General features: G+C 39.1%; 1 protein-coding gene across 2 annotated transcripts in view; it reads left to right on the top strand.

Annotated features, from left to right (window-relative positions):
* LOC126470273 (probable cytochrome P450 CYP44) overlaps positions 1 to 6,276 on the top strand; it is a 279,280-nt gene extending 273,004 nt beyond the window's left edge. For both annotated transcript variants that reach the window (XM_050098015.1, XM_050098016.1), the window contains exon 10: positions 5,293 to 6,276. In XM_050098015.1, the coding sequence (XP_049953972.1) occupies positions 5,293 to 5,462 (170 nt within the window). In that variant the 3' untranslated portion in view covers positions 5,463 to 6,276. The remainder of the gene's footprint in view (positions 1 to 5,292) is intronic.
* The last annotated feature ends 16,852 nt before the right edge of the window (positions 6,277 to 23,128 follow it).

The raw sequence follows: 23,128 nt of genomic DNA, 5'->3' as shown, positions 1-23,128 counted from the left end.
GAATTTTTGTTTAGACTTGGGAGGAGATTTCTATCTGTCTCCGATCTCGAGAAAATGGATTCCACGTAGCGCGCTCACTTCCGATCTCAAACATCTCTCATATCTCCTAAACCGCTCGAGACATCGAAACGAACGTTTGGCGAATGATTGCACACAAGGAGGAGAGTGTTTTGCCAATTATTAAACACACAGAACTTTCTTATCTATGGCGATCTATCACTACTTATACTTCCTTTTTTATTTATTTCATGGCCGAGCGGTTCTTGGCGCTTCAGTCTGGAACCGTGCGACCGCCACGGTCGCAGGTTCGAATCCTGCCTCGGGCATGGCTGCTTGTGATGTCCTTCGGTTAATTAGGTTTAAGTAGTTCTAAGTTCTAGGGGACTAATGACCTCAGATGTTAAGTCCCATAGTGCTCAGAGCCATTTGAACTATTATTTATTTCACTTCAGTCACTGTAATTTTTGAAGAGTTATCGACAGCTAGCGAAACAAGAGCTTCCTAGTATGAAAATAAACATGAAATTTCTTCTTTTATGTTACTGCAAATCGACACTATGAGGTTTTTCATAAGCTATTGAGATCTGTTATTGACAATTACTTGTTTAATGAGGCCCTCTGTTTCGGAATTCTGTCTCAATAGCTGCTGTGAGATGAGTTTGTCAAATAACATTTTGACAAAGGAAGTACAATTAAACCAGTCACCAAGAGAAATGTGGTATTTACTCATAAATGGTGATGCTTCTTCGAATGAGAATACGTTAACAACTCACACAAAAACAGATTGGCGATTCTGTTGGAATTTTGGTGGAATCCTCGTAACCTATCGTATTTTTAACACTGAGCGACTGGAATGGAAACTTACCAAAGCATTTTATTCCTTCTCTTGATCTGAGCAGTATTAAAATAATGATGAGCGTTCCTTCAGGCGTAATGACAGGCACATGCCAGATACTGGTTACTCACCTACGGCTTGCCAAACTGACAATGTGTGATCGCGAATAAAATAGTTGTTACTGAGAAAAATAAAAAAGTGATCTGTCGCACAACACAATGGTCAGTGTATTGTCAGCAGCGGAGGATAATGAGCGCGACACGAATGCAGAGGCTAGCCATGTGTACCTTGTGAGCTGGAGTTCGAAAAACATTGTCATGAAGGTAGATCTTTGTCCGCAGTACATTTCAACAAATTAAATATATCTAATCATGACACTCTTTTAGGATATTCCTACTTAGGCAATAATACCGACCAGTTTCTTCATTTGTGTAGCCTGTTGTATAATTAGTTTATTAAAGCTGATAATATGCATCCAACAATTGAAATGCTTTTTTTCATCACGGCGAACCAATTAAAACATTGTTATTTGTGACTGATTTTCAACTGTTTTTAGCTTGCAGTGAAAATGTGATGATTACATGCATATAGTACAGTGTGTCGTATTACTTTATTACATCCATATCCAAGTAATCACAGTGAGACTTCTATACTTCACACCTTGGACGCTTTTTACCAGGAGCACAAAGGGATCACACCTGTGGAGATTATCCCTTTCTAAATTTTTGTAACAGATCGTAAATATACGCCAGCATACTAGGCTGCGAGAAGATAACCTTATTTTCCTTTCCTGCCTTGCTTCTTAATCACATGATTTTATAATAATCCTTGCTTTCTTATTCACTACCCTCTGTCCCTTCTTGCGATCTGAAAACATCGCGGATGCATACGATACAATTCCAGCGGCCAATGGCTCACCAGTAACTGAAGTATGCATTTTTCTTGACAGAAGAAAAACAAAACAAAACTATACAGATGTAAATAACAGAAAAGTATAAAGTACTAACGAAGAAATCTGGAGCGCTTAAATGACGAAAAACGAAACACTACCCTTGCCATACTATCGCTGCTCATATGCGCCGTTCCGATGGGAGCATATGGCCGTGCTACTTTTCCGCTCCCCACCCCCCTCAAATTTCCTGCGGTGCTAGCGAGGCACGCGCGACGTGCGGCGCGAGAAACTGTGCCTCAACCACAACGCCGCGCGACCTGGCGCAGGCGCGTATCGCGTCCCAGTCGCGTCGCGTCGCAATTTGCGCGGTCCCATTTGAACCTGTGATGTTACAAAAACGCGCGCTGCGCTGCGTCGCGCCACACGAGCTATACGCGTCTCAATTTGCGCCTAGCCTAACTCAATTGTACACACCATACAGGAATTGATGGCCAAATAGGTAAAGTGCTGCATACCACGGTGCACGTTATTAAAACACAACACCTGGCATACTAGTCTCTCAACGGCTAACCGTTAGGCTGCAGCAGTAGCAGAGTCTGCAGAGATGTTGCAAGTTGGCATTATAAGCAGATCAGACAGCCCATGGGCATCAGCACTGAATTTGGTAGAAAAGAAAGGCGGTACCTGGAGGCCCTGTGGGAGGTACACACGTATCATCCCGGACGACTATCCAGTCCCTAATATAAGGGATTTCACAAATGTGCTAACCGGAGCTATCATTTTCGGTGTGGTCCATCATAAAACGCTTACCATCAGATACCAATAGTCAAAGAGGACATACCCAAGAGAGCTGTAATAACACAGTTTGATCTTTTTGGATATCTATGTATGTCATTCGGTTTTAAAAATGCCGCTCGGACATCGCGGTACTTTGCAGGTGAGGTGTTAAGGGGACTGAATTTCTGTTTCATTTATCATGATGATATCCCAATATTTTCAAAAATGGCAGCATTGCATGAGAAACACAAGAGAGCAGTGTTCAGCAGGATAAGCTAATATGGGCTAATAATAAATGAAGCAAAATATGTTTTGTGCCAGTATCGAGTAAAATTCCTCAGTCATACAGTTTCAGCGGATGGTATTTGTCCGTCAAAATAGAAGATCGAGGTCATTAAGGGCATTCCACGTCCAATAGATTTCCAGCAATTGAGAAGATCCCTGGGAATTGTAAACTTTTATCGGAGCACATGCCGGGAGCAGCAGATGTATAGGCACTACTGACAACAGAATTATCAGGTAATGACATCCCCTGCCGTGGGCACCACTTTGAAAAGGTAAAAGTAAACTTACAGAAAGCAGTTCTGTTGTCCCACTCAGTCTGAGATGTGCCATTACCTGTAGTGGTAGATAATAGCCAGCAGGATATCTGTGCATCTCTTCACCAGTATGTCGAAAAGAGTTGGAAGCCCTTAGGTTTCTTCTCCTGTGAGCTCACAAAGGCTGACTCATAGGTGGTAGCCATATCTGAAGCTGTGTGGCACTTCCGCCCTTAGGTGGAGGCCAGACTGGTCATAATCTATAACGACCACAAATCAATCACATTTGCATGTACCAAGCACAAGGATGAGTGTTCTCTATGACAGTTTTGCCAACTAGAATCTGTTGGCCAGTTTATGACAGACATGAGGCACATACAAGGTGCAGAAAACGTGGTAGCTTTTTTTTTCTTTTCTTTTTAAAACAAGAATTGTGGTCATCATGTGTACCGATTACTACAGGCGAATCAGTGCAGTACAAGCTACAGACAGATGGCTGGAAGAATATTTACGAGAGCTCTGCAGCTTGAGCAATTGCAGTTATACGAGCTAGGGACCTAATTTGGCGTGGTGTTTTGAACTGCAACCCCAGACCGTTCGTGCCTGAAACGCTATGCAAAACAGTTTTTGACAGTATCTGTAACCTCGCTCACCCTAGTGCAAAACCATGTATTAAGCTGATTGCAGCCCACTATAAAGAAAGACTGTCATCAATGGGCGAGAATGTGTGTAGCATGTCAGCACTGTAAAGAGAGCAGGAATGTGCACAAGCCACAGGGAGAGTTCACAGAGACAACAGGGCATTACTCTCACGCCCTTGTAGTTACTGTGGCTTTGCTACTGCCATAAGAAAGGATATTGCTATATATTTACTAAGGTTGACAGATAGACTTAGTGGGCAGAGGCGATTCCAATTGGTGACACCTTGCAGAGACAACAGCAAGGACTGTTTTAACCACCCAAATATCTCGTTTTGGCTGCTTAGGTCGTGTTACTACAGATCAGGAATGACATATCGAGTTATCACTGTCCAAGTTGTGTGTTCCAGCACCACCATAGAAACAGCTACCACCAGGCAAGCAATGACATGGTAGAGCCCTGGCATAGAACATTAAATGCTGCACTTATGTGTCATGGAAACAATTGGACCTCTGCATTGTCAAGTGTGTTACTGTGTCTCCACACAGTGTGTAAGCCAGAGATTGGAGCATCAGCAGCAGAAATGGTTTATGGAGGAATATTATGTCTACTGTCAGAGTATTTTTCAACACATCAGCTACCAGTAGAGACAGAGCTGCCACATTTGCTGCACCAAATCGGAGTCCAGCCATCCAAGATCTTCAAAAATTACTGTGATGTAGTGTTAAGAACTGATGCAGTGCATTAAAACCATCATACTCTGGGCTGTTCAAAGTTCCCAAGCATGATGAGCATACAGTACGGGTGATGTATAACTACGAGCTACTGATGGCATCACTCAAATAAATAAAACCAGCATATTTGCTGACACTGGACATAACTGTAGAATGATAGAAAAATGAGGACGCTGGTCAGTGACTTTGAGTCAAACCTGTGGTGGGGCTGGCCATGTTCTTTGAACTGCAGACACATCTTATCAGTCTTATGTTTTCTTTTTGCCTTTATGATTGATAGTTACTTGTTTACTCACATTCTCGTCAAGTTACAGTTTTCTAACTGTGTGAAACAAATAAATTAAACTAAATATTGCTGATTCATTGGACTCATATTATTGAATAATGGAGATTTGCTACAACCCTAACACAATATAATTTTACATGAGGGATGCCTAAACCAGCAGGCTCAATTCAATATTGCCAGGTAATCAGAAATCAAATAACTTATTTGACATTATGGCAGATGCTTGAAAAATTCACAACTTAGTTAATGAGTGAAATGGTGCTGAAATGAAAGTTGTTGTTTTTTTCACCTCTTAAAAGTATTTTAGCTATTCATCGGGGGTGGAGAAGAGTTTTCATTTATTTTATATCACTACATAGTTTTTCATCACAAGTTGCCCGTGAATATAAATAAAAATTTATGGTTAAATAGGTGAGTGTAATGTGATAGATAATAAATGCATCAAACAAGAAAAGACAATGTGAAACTTGATTGAACTAAGCATTTCCGAGTTTGCTGAAAATAAAATCTGACATATAGGCATTTAATAAATAAAATGATAAGTATTTATATTTTTATGATGTATTTTAACACAGTTTTTGTTGTTGTAAGGTCGTCGGTTTGCTGAACAAGATCTCTACCTAATTTTATTTTATATTCTACAAAAATTCAAACTGGAGTATCAGAGTAGTAGCAAACGGCTTGAGCAAGTGTTTGAAACCCTACTTTTTCCTGATGGCTCAGTGGATGTCATCTTCAAACCAAGAAGTAATTACACTTGAGCATGTGTAAAAAAAAAGTGATCTTATTTGTATTCAGTACTTGTGATGATAATTACTTACATAAAACTGTGTGAAAGGAGATGAGCATAGTTATGTTTCAAGACTTACATTGCTGTATGATTTTCTTATTATTAAGAGCCACAGTCCTGCACAATTGTCTAAATGATTATGCATTCACCAGCTGATTGTTAATTTATTCCTTCTGCATACCCAACTGCAACTGAAAGATTGTTGACATTCCACATGATGCTTTTACTTTGTGCTTTGACATACCATGTAAGTGGCATTAAAATGGTGATCCTTGTGTGGTCAAATAATGATGATCGTGAGATGTATCACAGCGTGCAATGTAACTAATTTCTAAAGAACAATAATGTCTCACTTGACAATGGCTACAAAGCCAAAATTGCAATAGAAGGAGTAAGATAACAGTCAAATGGTGAAAACATCAGTTAGACGAATACTGATATGTTAATGCCAAGATTGATGTATTAGTTAGAATTCATGTACCTCTTTGAATATTGTTCTGAAATAAATTGTGGATTACTCAGAATGGGGAAACAATCCCCTTCAGAGGACATCAACTGATACTAACACAACTTAAAAATAAATTTTATAATTAGATTCTTTTTACATGTGTAATTTTGCTGTCTTTCAATGTAACACTCATAAGTTTGGTAAGGGGTTGTGATTAGTCCCAACTGTAATTCACATCTTTTTTTATTTTGGTCATATGTTACTTTGGCTAAGGAGGAGGCTATTTTTGAATAAAATGTTATGTACATTCTGACCTGTAATTAAGGACATACATAAAGAGTAGCATTTTGAAGTTCACATGGTAGACCCACTACCATCTAAAGCTGATCTCTCTTGCTTATGTGTCCTACAGCTGCATTTTGTTCATAAAAACAACTTCAAGTTGAAATTATGTATGAAAAAAATGCAAAATGTTTGATGTAGGATTTAATAACAACTTAATAAATTTGACATAAAATGTGTCAAGTGCCAGGAGACAAGTGTTCAGCTTTGTTATTGAAGAAAAAGAGCAATTTATATGGTAGCAGAAGATCATAAAGGAGTTCCTATACGGGCTTTTACCCCAACAGTGGCAGTATTTGGAACAGTGCAGTTTATAAACAGTTCATATGTTCTTGTGCTGAAATTGTGTCAGGAATGGGCAATGACAACTTTCAAAGTAACAGAACAGTTAGTCACATATCTTATGCAGTCTGGGAAGAAATTCCCTCAGCACTTGAAGCTCCAAAGCAAACTAATGGTTTTTATACATACAGAAATAGAAGTAAAATTTGAAGATCACGGCCTTTATTGTGATGACCAGTTTCAGCAAACTACATTGTCATCATCAGCTCTTTCGCACTAGATTTCACTGAATCTTCACTAAATGCATCTTATATTGTATCATATCACTGAACGATATTTCATGAACATGAGAGCAACAGTATATCAACAAGTCAAGCATAAAATAACTATTACATAAAACAAAGTACATTTTACACTGATTATAAAAGCTCATGTTTGTACATTACCAGAATGAATCTTCATTCTGCTACTGTATGAACCTGAGCTTGCATCATCAGTGCAATTTGTATGTTGTTTTGCATAATAGTTATTTTATGCTTGACTTGCTGATATACAGTTATTCTCATGTTCATGAAATATTGTTCTGTGATATGATACATGTAAGATGCATTTGGTCACAATTCAGTGAAATGTAGTGCAGAAGATCTGATGATGGTAAGGTAGTTTGCGGAAACTGTACAGAAGCGATTTTGGCTTTTTGAACTTGTACTTCTACATACTGGCAAAATGTTGCCATTTCATTTAAGTCTAGTTTCCCATTTCACACAGATGCTTACATTTTAGGAAAAAGTGAGAAACTCAGTTACAAGTGACTAAAAATGCAAGTTAGGGGTCAGAGATAATTCTTGTGGACTGGTAACCTTTTCACGTAATTATTTATAACGACTCATCTACATGTAAGTCCTTCAGCAGATTTGGTTTGGTTGTACATTTACTTGCTTGTATCTCTTTTTTTATGTTTTTCAATGTGCCTATTTCCACACAGTCATGAATTTTATGGATCAGTTCACTGGAGGCTCCCCCCACCCCACCAATTAAAAACAGAAAAAAAAATAAAAGGCAGTTTAATTATACAAGGAATATGTATCTTTCAGTACAGTGTGTTAAATCTGTAACTTCAAACGTGACAGGCACTCTATACTCAATGACACATCGTTTATAAGAACACAATCTCTTAAACATGTGCAGGATGGAAAATTATATCTAACTTTGAAAAACAGTACAAGACGCTCACTCATCATTATTTGTTGGATCCCAATAGATGTGGTTTGCGATCTTTAAGTGCACAATTAACAGTTACACAGCTAATACAGGGTTCTACACTGTAATTCATCCATTAAATTGTCTCATGTTTCAATTTTAGTACACAATGATGTTATCTATGAATTTGAAAACTGCTGTCAAGGTTATTATTTGATTTCAACAGGAAAAAAAAGTGATGACTTTGCATTGAAGAAGATAAATTTGGAGAGGATCTCTTTATTACAACAAAAATACAAGCACATGTAACATTAAGACATATTGGGAAAAGCATATGCAGAACATCCTTTCTAGTATGTGACAAATATTAATTACAAATTCAAGCATCTAGTCTAAAATAAAATCCAGCTCACAGTTTGCTTATAAAATTTAAATTTTATTTACATTTAACCTGTATCAAACTTTTTTTGATATATTAGTCTATACAAAAATAGAAACTGTATCATCATACACATAAAAAGGGGAACAAGATATTAAATCTCATTCTTTTATCCACTTTTTGTGACAGGTACAATATTTGACTACAACCAATTGAAGTTTCATTCAATGGAACCTCTGGTAACTGAACAGTTACTGCAAAGTATTGTCAGATTTATCTTTTTTCAGTACTAACAGCAGCACTTTATAAAATTTAGGGCAGGAACTAAGAACAGACAACACCACCCAATCACTGAGACAGCAGGCACTGCATCTCTCTTAATGTGACTAAGAAACACTGATTTATTTTTAAAACATTTACTTCTATACGAACTGGTTTTAGTTGTCAGCAACCAGTATGACAAAAATGTGACAGTAATATTGGGTGTTATGGGTATAGGAGTAGATATTTTTATATGTGGTACATCAGCATTGTTGTTGTTCCCCTCCTCCTCTGCCTCCAACAGTTTCTCCACAGGCACATCATAAACTTTACAACCTGATGTTTTCTGCATGGTCATAACTGCACCACTTCAGTGGACTACACCTGTAGTACAGACTAACTATTTTGCATCTCTGCTTCAACAACTGACCTGCTGCCCAGGAGAAAATAAGCATTCATGGCTTGCTCTTGCCACATGTACTTGGAGGTACTACCCAACCTAAAAACATATGGCTTGTAGTAGCTATAATTATTGGTCTGCAAATGACATAAATACTGTAGTAATGTTCAATACACAGTCCTCAGGCACCAACAGAAATATCTTCACTTATACCCATTACACACTGTATATTATGACTAAATAATGCAGTTATACAACGTACATCAAATCACAGTCATATCTAGGAATAATACTGCTAAAATAATTATTATTCTACAATACTTCAAAGATTTACAGGAAAAATAACATTATAAAAATGCAGATATGTATCACATTATTAATTTCAATCAAGGCACAATCTTGTCAGACTCAAAAAGCAGCCTGAATTAACATAGTAAGTTATAGACTTTTATGTATATTATTTCATCCTCTGGCATTAAAATAAAATGCTGTAGAGACTGGCAGGATGGGGGACACAGTTCCACAAGGCCTGTGTGCAAAGTATTCTGTACTAGTAATTAAAGAGCACCTGTCCTTTGCAGTTCACATGCATCATTCTTAACCTGCTGCTTTACTTAAAGTTTTTTAATAAAATACCTATATATTGCAGTTTTAGTCTAACCCAACTGATTTTGTTCTCCATCAAATGTCTGTAGTGGAGTCAGATCTGTGGCTACAGTTATATATGCTAGTAATTAGGTTCTGTTCATAGGACGTAATTTGGACCAGACGTGTATTCAGTACAGCATTAAGACACTGATTTCCCATTTCATCATCAAGCACAAAATAAGCTGAAATTCAAATAAGAAAACAGAAAACAATGTACATTTGTTTCAGCCATATTGTGTATACAAGTCATTCACAACTTAAAGATGTTATTGCAACGGAATGGGTATCCAGTTACTTAATGACTTCCAGAGACCATATAAGTCAAAAGCCTCACTGCTCAAGCTCAAATTGGAATTTACAGTAAATTTATTGATTAGGCAACAGATAATTATGGTCACCTTGCAGTTAATTACCTTTAAATTCTGCAAGGTACATGAGAACACAAAACTGGCATATGTAACATTGTACCACTTTAAGTAACATTTATTGGGTGGAATAAGGACATACTCCTTTCTTTTCCATATATCACTCCAGTTTAATGTTTTCTAGTGAAATAGCCATCCATTAAAGATTATGGCCTACACCTGTCATTGTATGGTATGTTATTCACCTGTGAGAAACCTACAAAACTGAACTGCATGAAATAAAGTCAATTTCACAAGAAGATCTGAAAAGAAACTTAATCCACAAAACAAGTGTTCAGATGAAACCTTCCTCTTCTTTAGTAACCTTACATTGTTGTTGTTGTTATTATTATCATCACCACCACCATCACCACAACTGCAAGATCCCCTAAAGGGACTGCACTGCATCTGTTTTGTGAAATACATCACTCATACGTTTTTGGCAATTCTGATGTCCCAAGTTAGCAACTCACAATCATGAGGCATACTTTACTCTTAATAATAGTTCTGAATACTTTCATACAGTGTTTGACATGTTGAATGATACGAGGACATTATAAGCCATGGCATAGTATTATGCCTGACACTGTGCAGCCACAGAGGAGCATCATGCCTGATGCCATGGTCTGGCAGTGAAACATCCATCACTATGCATGCAGCAGTCAATTTGTTAAACTTCCTCATAGCAAATATTTTTTCAGTGCAGTTAATTTCAGGTGGATGTTAGTTCCCTCTTCTGAGGCATTAGCATACAAATCTCATGAGAGCTTATGGTGTTTTGCACATCTGAAATACACTGTGTTCATCTAAATTTCTACAATTACTGTTTTTCAGAGTGGGTAAACCAAGTGGTGTGCAAATTAAGTGTATTTTTCATAATCTCGGCTCACACTGAAACGTCCTCATGACCATTATATTACATTACTGCATCAAAGACACACAAACACTTGTGAAAGATTTTACTAAAGATACATTACGTAATATTCTTATCCACATCAGATGAGAAACTTGCTTCATATTACAGGAGGACACACTGAACAGAGAGACAACTTTTAAAAATCTGGTCAGCTGGACTATGTTCCAACTATTCTCCTGGAACGACGATCATCACCTGAACGTAGAGGAATGCATGTAGAAATCCACACGTCTCATATGAAACCTTCTTTGAAAACTATTTTCGGAAGCGTGAGTTTAATTAATGGAGGTTAAAAAATATATGTGGAAAATAAATTTGCTTGTTTCCATAAGACTCAAAAAGGTAGTGTTCTTCAACATCAAACATTTTTCCCCAGGCAGAAAAAGTACTGATGTACTGAAAATGAATTAACACTTTTCATCCGATTAACTTCTCATGGTCAGGGTTCACAGTCACACAGAATTTTTTAAAGGATATAATATTCACCGTTGACTGAAGAAGTTATTAATTTCACTGGGCCATTTTCAATCCTCCAACATGTCAGGGGATTGTAAAATTTGACGTGAACTGAAGTAAAATCTTTTGCAGTACCACTCGAAAATAGCCCAAAGGCCAAAACTGCAATAGTGAAATTAATGATTTCTACAGCCAATGGTGAATGTGATACCCTTTTTTAAACAGCTCTCAAACCAGTCACATTAATGGTCATAGCTTGAATCCTTTAATTTAAATGACATGTAAATAGATGGAAGCAGAAATACTAGGAATGATACTGACACCAATAATACTACTTGCAACTATAAACTGCCATAGTTGAAAAGAAATTTAAAATATAAAAAGAGCAACTATGACAAGGAAGCAGTAACAAGTTTCCCATCACAGTCAAGAGGTAAACGCAAAAAGAGACAAACAAAGTGCCCAAAACTGTTGATAAAGACAGAAATACTGTGACCATTTCCTGGAGTCTTAACTCTTTATTTGCAAACTACAGGACAGCCACAAAAACTATTGCCTTCAAATACTGGCATTTAGAGACACTATAATCAAAACAGCAGACTACTGCATGGACATCAGCAGGGTCATTTGCAGTAACTTTACAAACAGTTCTCCTACTCATTACCTAAGGTAACTTGTGTTGTCAGACATTTTTAGGCAAGGTTTATTTTGGCCACCCATATCTCAATAAGGTACAAAGACCAATGATACCTGACCCTCACATGGTATGGAAAAAGAAGGGTCTGAATAAGTAAAATGTGTTTTGGAGTAACACCACCATGGCCATTTATGTAAAACTACATCTTGCTGTCCTCCCAATACTTTGCCAACACTACATTTAAAATGCGTAATAGATCACTACTGACCAACAGCAATAGTGTGGACTACTGTGTGATGCAAATTACAGAAATGCTCCAACTTATGGCAGTCATAATTGTAACGAAAAACAGAAAAGTGAATACTGCGTGCAATTCTTGGGTTTAGAATTATGAGCTCAGATGTAATTAAACCCAGGAAACTTTAACCAAATGAATAGGTTACACAATTAGTCAACATATATATTTCCATAGTGATAAACTAAAGCAATGCAAGTCTGTCTTAAGTACCAGTGTACACAATTTCTTTGTTGTCAAAACTTTCTATAGACTCAGATTTTCTACCTATTGTGACACTTTCCAAGGAATTTATTAAATGTACTCAGATTTTATCCCACGTAATATTGTGCAAACTCTGTATCTTCACACAGATTTAAATTCACCATGTTTCATTACTACTGAAGACCAAAAGATCTCACACACCTCTTAATGAAACATATCTGATCTAAGCCTAAAGCTTCCAACTGAAACCATAAATGATTTGTTACTGTAGGATTAATTACCCATCACCGGGGTGGGGGGGGAGAAAAAATCCTTAAAATCTTCTGTTCATGAAGTCTTACTTCAAGCAACATTAACTTCAATTACAGAGAGCCTCTTTCATTGTATTTTAATAATAGTCAGAACTATGGTACTTATCTTACAACAGTGACAAAACATATTAATGTTACCTCTATGTCTAGTATTCAGTGCATTGCTGTATGTTTAGGCACATAATGGAGTAGGGTATACACACACACACACACACACACACACACACACACACACACACACACACACATGTAAATACCTAGGCATTAAAACTATTAAGACTGCTGTCATATCTACAAGGAAATGTCCAGCAATGTATATAACATGAACATATAATCTGGGAGAGAATCCCAAAAGAAGTCCGTCAATAAGCATTTAATTACATTTTAGGATGCAGAGAAGCAAGACAAAATGGTAAAGGTAGCACACATTTTTGACAAAATTTTCCCATTCCCATCCACACAGCTCAATTTCAGTTTTCCTTGGCTTTCCCAAAATTACATCAAGAAAATATGACAACAGTTTTCAAACACAGTATACCTGCTTCCTTGCATCATCTACCCTTATCCAGGTCAGCTAGTGTTCAGTGTCCAATGACCTCAACTTGAGTGCAATGTTCAGCTGTATACAGTGATCACAATAAAGTGACCGACAGTCCAGCATGAGAGTAGGAAATGTTTGTTCATATTTGCCTGTACACGCAATATGGCTGCACCAGCAACAGATGGGCACATCCATTCTGGATACACCCAAATGCTTCCTGGCAGTACTGTGTTTAGACAGAAGGTAAGTCTAATTTTTGTGCCCATTTTTAATTGTTTACAACATTCTGATATGTTAAATAATGTCATACAGAGAAACAATGCAAACAACAAAATTGAAACAAGTGTTACATTAGGGGCCATGGTAGTGGTGCGATGTGACATCAGTGAACAGAACACACAGTATAACCAAACTCATTCTCTGATTTGTTGTTGCTATGCTAGCTGTCTTGTAAACAAATAGCTGAAAATCACTTTGTTATTCTGGTCCAGTTATAGTTCTTTCTTAGGGTTCAGTGCATATAAAATGGGTCTACAAAATGCTGTTCAGTGTTTAATGTACATTTTACACAACAGGTTTTTATTACAATTCCCAGTGCTCACCAGCAATTCGGCAACTTAAATGTTCTGGATGGAAATTACAGAGACTAACCAAAATGAATCAGCACCGTCACTTTTCAATTATACTATTAATTTAATTCAGTCATCAGCTAGCGATAAGATGTTCTAACTGATGTGCTACATTTTCCCCAACATTAACTTACTGACATTACATTCTTCAGTACAACCAAAAATATCAGCAATATATGTTATCTACCATGTACTAGTGCAATTTAGAGCATATAGACATGGTGTTTCACTTAACAATTGCAAATGATAGTTCAAGAGATGGGATATTTGATGTTATGTAGGTTTAATGGTACTATTAATCACACACTGCCTGTCTAAACTACCACTGGTACTACAGAAGGATGAGAAAATTGCTACAAACACACAAAATCTTAAAATTCCTGAATGGACCTGAAATTTACACTTAGTATACAAATTTAGTCAGTCATTGAGATTTATTTACATTCTTTACAAAATAAGTTTCATCAAAATAAAAGTTCCATTACTCATTTAGATTAAAATCACAGTTTTCCAAAACACACTCCGGTGCTTCTGAGTAGTAATTCTGATTCATACATGAAGTAAGTAGTGTTAACAGCAGAATGCACTTATTAAAAAGAGATGTCAAACATTACTATTTTCTTCACAATGAGATCATCAATCCCAACATTCCACATTTAAACATTTAAGTTAAGCGATTTCAGATTTACAATTTTATTCCTAACTTATGAATTCTGTCCACTGCAAATACAAAATCAAAAAGATGAAATGAAACTGAATAGAGCACTTGACAAATTTCTACAGGCCATTACATTAATCAGAGTGTATGCATTACACTTATTTCACAAATGTCAGTTTTATACCCTGTTTTTCAAGTTAGGAAATCAATTTCTGCAGCTCTTGTGGTAAGCTTTTTGTAATTTGCAGTTTTGAATGTACAAATCTGAAGCCTGAAAAGCAGCAGAAAAAGCTGTCCTTTGCTGATTAAAACACTATTTGTGAACATTAAAGTTTCTGTCTCACTTTTGCTGTAAAATGAAAGGTTTCCCTTAACCCTCCAGCCATGGGCAATGCAGTGAAGCGTTCAGCTACTTCCTGACAATTTTGCGGAGTCAAGGATCATTACACCTGACAATGTCTGCTCTGTTTGCATAACAGAAGTGGTGATTTTCCCATCTAATACACTTCTATTGCTCTGGAATATTGGCAGTCACTATTTTCCTGTCTGAAACAGCGGGAGTTGCACTTTTCATGTTCTACAGTCTCACATAGTTACACACTTATCCTCTCATGGCAGCAATTTTGTATCCACATTCCGAGACTGTATGGAACATGCTTCAAGATATACAACACTCAGAAAATTTATCACAAAGTTTATCCTACTTTTATAACAACGCGATTTTTGTATTTCCTGCATTATTTACATTAAATGACAAAAAAATTAGGGTTTTGGTTTTTTTGTTACATTCCTATAATCGACAGACTGCCAATTGGCTTTGTCTTGGGTTCTTCGGCCGACATTCGTTTGATGATTTTTATGATGTTTCGCCAGCACAAGTGGCTGGCACTGTCAAATGCTTTATCTTCCATTGCTAGTGGCGGACTTGATTCGAGCCTGCAGCCGCAAATTTTATGTAGCTGGTGCACCAACATCCAAGAGCTTTTACGTGGTCATTACCACTGCGTTCTCCCCTTGCTACCTTCAGTATGGGAATCCCGGATCTGTTCACCTTGAGGCTTTCCTCTTTTTTGTTGAAACTATTATGTTTGTGTATTTCTATTGCTTCCCTGAAGAAGTGGTTGCGATAGCCCTTCTCTACATAAAGAGCTGCCAGTGTTGGCAAATTTTAGTAGATGGTCAGTCTTGCACAGTATGTCCTCCGCCACGGCTGATTTCTGTACATGCCCCCAAAACTGTTCAAATGGCTGGCTCTGAGCACTATGGGACTTAACATCTATGGTCATCAGTCACCTAGAACTTAGAACTACTTAAACCTAACTAACCTAAGGACATCACACAACACCCAGTCATCATGAGGCAGAGAAAATCCCTGACCCCGCCGGGAATCGAACCCGGGCGTTGGAAGTGAGAACACTACTGCACGACCACCCAAAACTGTAATGCCACTTATGTTTGATCCTGGTGTTGACTTATTGTTCAGTTATGCCATCAGACTTTTCCACAATTACATGGTCAGCAGTATAGTCCTTTTCTCCTTTGCTGATCTGAGACGCTCTGATGTTCGTCACTATTTGAGCAATATATGGCCGATTCTGTCCGTCACTCCAGGAATGTATAGTAGAAAGGACATACCTAATCCTCCTTTTTCTGATATGTCACTTCACCAAGTGTTTGATTCTGTGACATTTCTTACGCAACTGTTGCAATACCCATTACTCCTCAGAACACTAGGTGTTGCATCTTCCATTTGTGGTGCTGTGGAGCACACTCATCTCACTTGCATTATGAGTGTATTAATCGTATCTCTGTTCTGGCTCAGATAGTAATTAGGCAGTTTGTGCAGGTATTGACCCATATGTGTGTTTTTTATACATGCTGTGGCCCAAGTTTTCACCATCCCTTGTGACCAGCCCATCTAGAAAGGGTAGCTGTTGGTCCTTTTCTACCTCCATGGTAAATTTTAAGTTTGCATGGAAACTTTAGTGTCTTAGGAAGTCACCAAACTGTTCCTCACCATGGCTCCTCACAACAAAAGTATCGTTGATATATCTATACCACACCTTAGGTTTACAAGGTGGCAGGTCCAGTGCCCATGCTTCAAAATGTCCCATGAAGACTGCCCATGGCGATGCCTTCCAGCTGTGTCATTGCACTTGAAATGGCTCATGGTGAGACATGCATGAAAGAGCTTGGTGACATCTTGCGAAAAAGTGGACCTGATACTCCATAGAATCATTGAATGGTACTTAGGTAAACAAACTTTGGTGAACAGCTAACCAGGATGTTGTTTGGTTCAAGTTTTATTTTTTTCCAGCTTCTCAATGAAATATCTTTAGTCTTTTCTTACGTGTCAGTCTTTCCCACATGCTGCTGGAGCAGACACACTAAGTTTTGCCAGTTTATACATCAGTGAGCCAGGAGTACTATAACATTGTCTTAATGGAACATTATTCTTATGGATCTTTGGTAATCCATACAGCTGAGGTGGGAGGGCTTCTGTGTTGCGCAGGTTCCTCTGTATGTCCACTGAAAGAGAAGATGTCCTGATTAACTGATTCATATTCTGTGTGGTACATATAGTGGTAAACCTCAGTGAACGACAACTAACAGAAGAGAAACAGTCTGTCCTTCAGAAAGGAGGGAATTCAATATCATCAGATAACTATACCTATGGAGAATATCATTGCTAACACTGAAGAATCCATTCAGAACCTTTCTTGTGAACGAACTAAGGAAAAAAAAAATATGCACTGAAACTGCCAGAATACTGCGGCAAGCAGAACCATCATCTTGCAACCTCAAAAAAGATGATAAGATGAGTTACCAGCTATCAAGAGTGTACTGGTATCGCCTTTGCGACCTTTGTAATGAAGACCAAAGATTATGAGCAGAAGATCGGGACCTATTAGATCCGGATGACATACCAAAATCTAAGCACAGATCCGACACAGTGGATCTCCCAGAATACGAATCAGTTCATCACGGCATCTTCCCTCTCTGCGGACACACAGAGCAACCTGCGCAACACACAAGCCCTACCATCTCAACTGTATGGGTTACCAAATCTCTGTATGAATAATGTTCCATTAAGACCAATAGTTTGTGCTCCTGGCCCCACAGCCCCTATGCTCCATCTGCAAGAAGGAAAGACTGACATGTACGTAAAATACTCGGGGACATTTCACAGACAAGCTGAAAAAACAAACTTGAACCAAAGGACAGTTTGGTTAGCTTTGATGTTCCTTTGTTTACCGAAGTGCCACTCGGATTCTTTGGAGCAGCAGTCATCAAATTTTCTTGCTTATGAGACAATATTCACATTTTAGAGTGACAAATGGCTCTGAGCACTATGGGACTTAACTTCTGAGGTCATGAGTCCCCTAGAACTTAGAGCTACTTAAACCTAACTAACCTAAGGACATCACACACACCCATGCCCAAGGCAGGATTCGAACCTGTGACCGTCGATCTGTTGTAGAATTTTAGAACATGTTTTTTGCTCGAGTATCATGTCGTTTTTGGAAACCCAGAATCTACTGTGTAGGAATCAACATGGATTCCGGAAACAGCGATCGTGTGAGACCCAACTCGCTTTATTTGTTCATGAGACCCAGAGAATATTAGATACAGGCTCCCAGGTAGATGCTATTTTTCTTGACTTCCGGAAGGCGTTCGATACAGTTCCACACTGTCGCCTGATAAACAAAGTAAGAGCCTACGGAATATCAGACTGGCTGTGTGGCTGGATTGAAGAGTTTTTAGCAAACAGAACACAGCATGTCGTTATCAATGGAGAGACGTCTACAGACAAAGTATCCTCTGGCGTGCCACAGGGGAGTGTTATGGGACCATTGCTTTTCACAATATATATAAATGACCTAGTAGATAGTGTCGGAAGTTCCATGCGGCTTTTCGCGGATGATGCTGTAGTATACAGAGAAGTTGCAGCATTAGAAAATTGTAGCGAAATGCAGGAAGATCTGCAGCGGATAGGCACTTGGTGCAGGGAGTGGCAACTGACCCTTAACATAGACAAATGTAATGTATTGCGAATACATAGAAAGAAGGATCCTTTATTGTATGATTATACGATAGCGGAACAAACACTGGTAGCAGTTACTTCTGTAAAATATCTGGGAGTATGCGTGTGGAATGATTTGAAGTGGAATGATCATATAAAATTAATTGTTGGTAAGGCAGGTACCAGGTTGAGATTCATTGGGAGAGTGCTTAGAAAATGTAGTCCATCAACAAAGGAGGTGGCTTACAAAACACTCGTTCGACCTATACTTGAGTATTGCTCATCAGTGTGGGATCTGTACCAGATCGGTCTGACGGAGGAGATAGATAAGATCCAAAGAAGAGCGGTGCGTTTCGTCACAGGGTTATTTGGTAACCATGACAGCGTTACGGAGATGTTTAATAAACTCAAGTGGCAGACTCTGCAAGAGAGGCGCTCTGCATCGCGGTGTAGCTTGCTCGCCAGGTTTCGAGAGGGTGCGTTTCTGGATGAGGTATCGAATATATTGCTTCCCCCTACATATACCTCCCGAGGAGATCACGAATGTAAAATTAGAGAGATTAGAGCGCGCACGGAGGCTTTCAGACAGTCGTTCTGCCCGCGAACCATACGCGACTGGAACAGGAAAGGGAGGTAATGACAGTGGCACGTAAAGTGCCCTCCGCCACACACCGTTGGGTGGCTTGCGGAGTATAAATGTAGATGTAGATGTAGACCGTAGTGGTCACGCGGTTCCAGACTGTAGCACCTAGAACCGCTCGGCCACCCCGACCGGCTTAGAGTGACATCTCGCGCTGCATAGGAAGGGGGGGGTGGTAAAGTGGCTACTCAAAGACAAATGCAATTTTCATCAAACCATGGTTATTGGTACAAGCTTCCCCATTTTGAATCTACATATTATATCACACCAAATATTTTTAAGTGAGATAGAAAATAATATACTGGAACCACATGCATCTTTCTGAACACTTACATAGTGAGCAATTTTCTGTACCTAAGAGGGTACTGTGGCCATTGCCATCACAACAGGATCTGGACACATTTTCTAGGCACCTTCACACCTAGTATCCAAAAGGACACTAAGTGACTGCAACAGAGCCGTTTATAAATAACTTAATTAGAATTGTCACAAAGGGATAGAACTGATGACAGCTTTGTATATAAAAGGCTTTAGATGTCAGTTTTATCTGTTGTATTCTAAGTGTTCTTTGGAAGTAACTAACCCTTACTGGGGTGAACATCTTTGTCACTTTTCCCGAGTGGATGCCACGTCGGCATTAGTGATCAACAGAAGAAACTATCAAACTGAAATAACAAGAAACTACATTTATAGGAGAAAAAGAGGTTTAAATCTTGATATCGTAAAAAACTATTCTTCATACAAGTGAGTAAAAAGAATAATATAAATAAAATACCTTAGATCAGAAGACTCAAAATCAAAAGTTTTACTAAAAAAAGAAACAACGAGCTTCCTCTGTCAATCTCACTGACAAATATGGCAATCTATATTCGAAATTCTCAACAGGCAGCAGTGCTGTTCAGGGCAATAGATATGCAATGGTCACTTTCCCTGTCCTAGCCACTTTACCATACGTTCAATCTTATTATTAACTGATAACCTACATAAATTAGTAAGTTATATAGTAACTCCAACATGAGATATGATTACAAATGTTCATTAAATGCCCGGAATGTCATTTTTCTTTTAATAATTGCATTGTATTACAACAGCCTCATTTGATTTCATATTACTTGCTACAAATATGTACCACACCTGGAGATAGTTTCTATAAAGCGCATTCACAAAACCATGTTACTTCCATTTGACATTTATACCACAGCAGCTGATCTGTGTTAGCTGCACATGCTCGAGTTGTCAGCACTGGAAGACACACGATAAAATATTCCCCCTCTCACTTATATTTACACTGCACTGGCTGCATTACGTATCACTCTGATCCTGACATAGGTGGCAAACTTAACAAAGTTAACGGCTTCATTGACGTCAAAACTATACACATCGTAAAATATTACCATCTATCTAAGTATTTTTGTTTGTTACTGAGCATGTAAAACACACTGTTAAGAAACTCTTAATGTTAGCCGACATTTTTTGGATCCTGCTGTTTGCTGCTAAAAGCATACAATTATAAAATATGGCTGAGACCTGACGGTGGGCTGCATGTTGCCTGCAGACTGCAGTTTGACAACCACTGCTCTGGAATATATCAGTTCCATTTTCTCACAAGACATCACCAAGCTCTTTCATGTATGTCTCGGCACGAGCTATTTCATGTAGAGTGACACAGCTGGAAGGCATCGCTACGGGTAGTCCACTTAGTCCAATGATGGCCAACTTCATGGAACATTTCAAAGCACAGGCACTGGACTTCCCCCCATTGCAAACCTAAAGTGTGATACAGATATGTTGACAATACCTTCATTATGTGAAGACATGGTGAGGTACAGCTCGGTGACTTCCTAAGGCACCTGACCAGTCTTGATGCCAACATACAATTTACCATGGAGGTAGAAAAGGACCAACAATTACGCTTTCTACATCCGCTGGTCCTGAAAGATGGTTAACAATTGGGACAAAGTGTTTATCGAAAACAGATACTCACAAACCGATACTTGCATAAACTGAGCCAGAAAAGAGGCACGATTAATACACTCTTACAGCGAGCGAGACGAATATGTGAGCTGCAGCACCTCAGATGGGAGAGTAAACACCTAGAAAACATTCTGACAAGGGAACCTCCCCATCGCACCCCCCTCAGATTTAGTTATAAGTTGGCACAGTGGATAGGCCTTGATAAACTGAACACAGATCAATTGAGAAAACCGGAAGAAGTTGTGTGGAACTGTGAAAAAATAAGCAAAATATACAAACTGAGTAGTGAATGGGTCACATAAGCACCATAATGGACTATGTGAGATCAGGAGCGCCGTGGTCCCGTGGTAGCGTGAGCAGCTGGAGAACGAGAGGTCCTTGGTTCAAGTCTTCCCTCGACTGAAAATTTTACTTTCTTTATTTTTGCATAGTTATTATCTGTCCGTTCGTTCATTGACATCTCTGTTCACTGTAATAAGTTTAGTGTCTGTGTTTTGCGACCGCATCGCAAAACCGTGCGATTAGTAGACGAAAGGACGTGCCTCTCCAATGGGAACAGAAAACATTTGTCGCAAGGTCATAGGTCAACCGATTCCTCCACAGGAAAACACAACTGATATATTCTATACGACACTGGTGACGGCATGTGCGTCACATGACAGGAATATATTGTCGACCCACTTAACTTGTACACTTGGTGAATGGGTAAAAAGATTCTTCTACCTTGCCCGATTTAGGTTTTCTTGTGGATGTGATAATCACTCCCAAAAAAGTGATGAAAACATAAGAGTTTGTCACATAAACTGAAAATAAAAAATTAAACTTTTCACTCGATGGAAGATTTGAACCTAGGACCTTTCGATCCGCAGCTGCTCACGTTACCACGGCGCTCCTGCGTTCCTATTGTCCTTAATGTTGCCTATCTTCCCTTGAACTACTCAGTTTGTATACTTTGCTTATTTTTTCACAGTTCCACACAACTTCTTCCTGTTTTCTCAATTGATCAGTGTTCAGTTTTTCAAGGCCTATCCACTGTGCCAACTTATAACTACATCTGACGGGGGTGCGATGGGGAGGTTCCCTTGTGAGTAGCAATGAGTACTCCACCAGTTACATAAGAAGTGACACACGCGCACACACACGCACACACAGGGTCACAACTCTCACACATTACCACAATCTCTGGCTGCCGAGGCCAGACTGCGAGCGGCAGCACAAGATGGGAGAAGCAATCTGGGTGGTGGGGGTAAGGAGGAGGCTGGGATGGGGAGAGGAAAGGATAGCAGGGTAGGGGTGGGGGACAGTAAAGTGCTGCTTGTGGGATACAGGGACAAGGTGTGGATGGGGTAGGGCAGCTAGGTGCAATCAGGAGGTTTAAATGAAGGAGTGGGAGGGGGGGGCAGCAGAAACGGATATAAGAAAAAGGACGGTGAGTGTGATGGTGGAACAGAGGGCTGTGTAATGCTGGAATGGGAACAGGGAAGGGGACAGGTGGGTAAAGGACAATGCCTAACGAATGTTGCAGCCGGGGATGGAAGGAGGGGGGGGGGGGGGGGGTTGTTACGAGAACACAGGATATGTTGCAGGCAGTGTTCCCATTTGCACAATTCGGAAAAACTGGTGTTGATGGGAAGGATACAGAAGATGGCATATGTTTTGAATGAATCATTGAAATCAAGGACATTGTGTAGGCCTGTGCGCTCAGCAACTGGGTGGTGCAGCTGTTTCTTGCCCAGTTTGTCTGTGGCCATTCATGCAAACAGACAGCTTGTTGGTTGTTATACTGATGTAGAATGCCGCACCGTGGTTGCAGCTTAGCTCTTAGGTCACATGACTTGTTTCACAGGTAGCTCTGCCTCTGATGGTGATGCTTGTGAACAGACTGGAATAGGTGGTGGTGGGAGGATGTGTGGGACATGTGTTTGACAGTCTTTATGTTGACAGTGACAGTCTTTTTGTTGTGCCTATCTGTGACTCAACATCTCCAC

The sequence above is a fragment of the Schistocerca serialis genome, chromosome 3 (genome assembly GCF_023864345.2).
Source record: "Schistocerca serialis cubense isolate TAMUIC-IGC-003099 chromosome 3, iqSchSeri2.2, whole genome shotgun sequence".
In the NCBI taxonomy this organism is placed as follows: Eukaryota; Metazoa; Arthropoda; class Insecta; order Orthoptera; family Acrididae; genus Schistocerca; species Schistocerca serialis.
The sequence above is the reverse complement of the archived record's forward strand: the minus strand, read 5'-3'. Positions and strand labels throughout refer to the sequence as shown.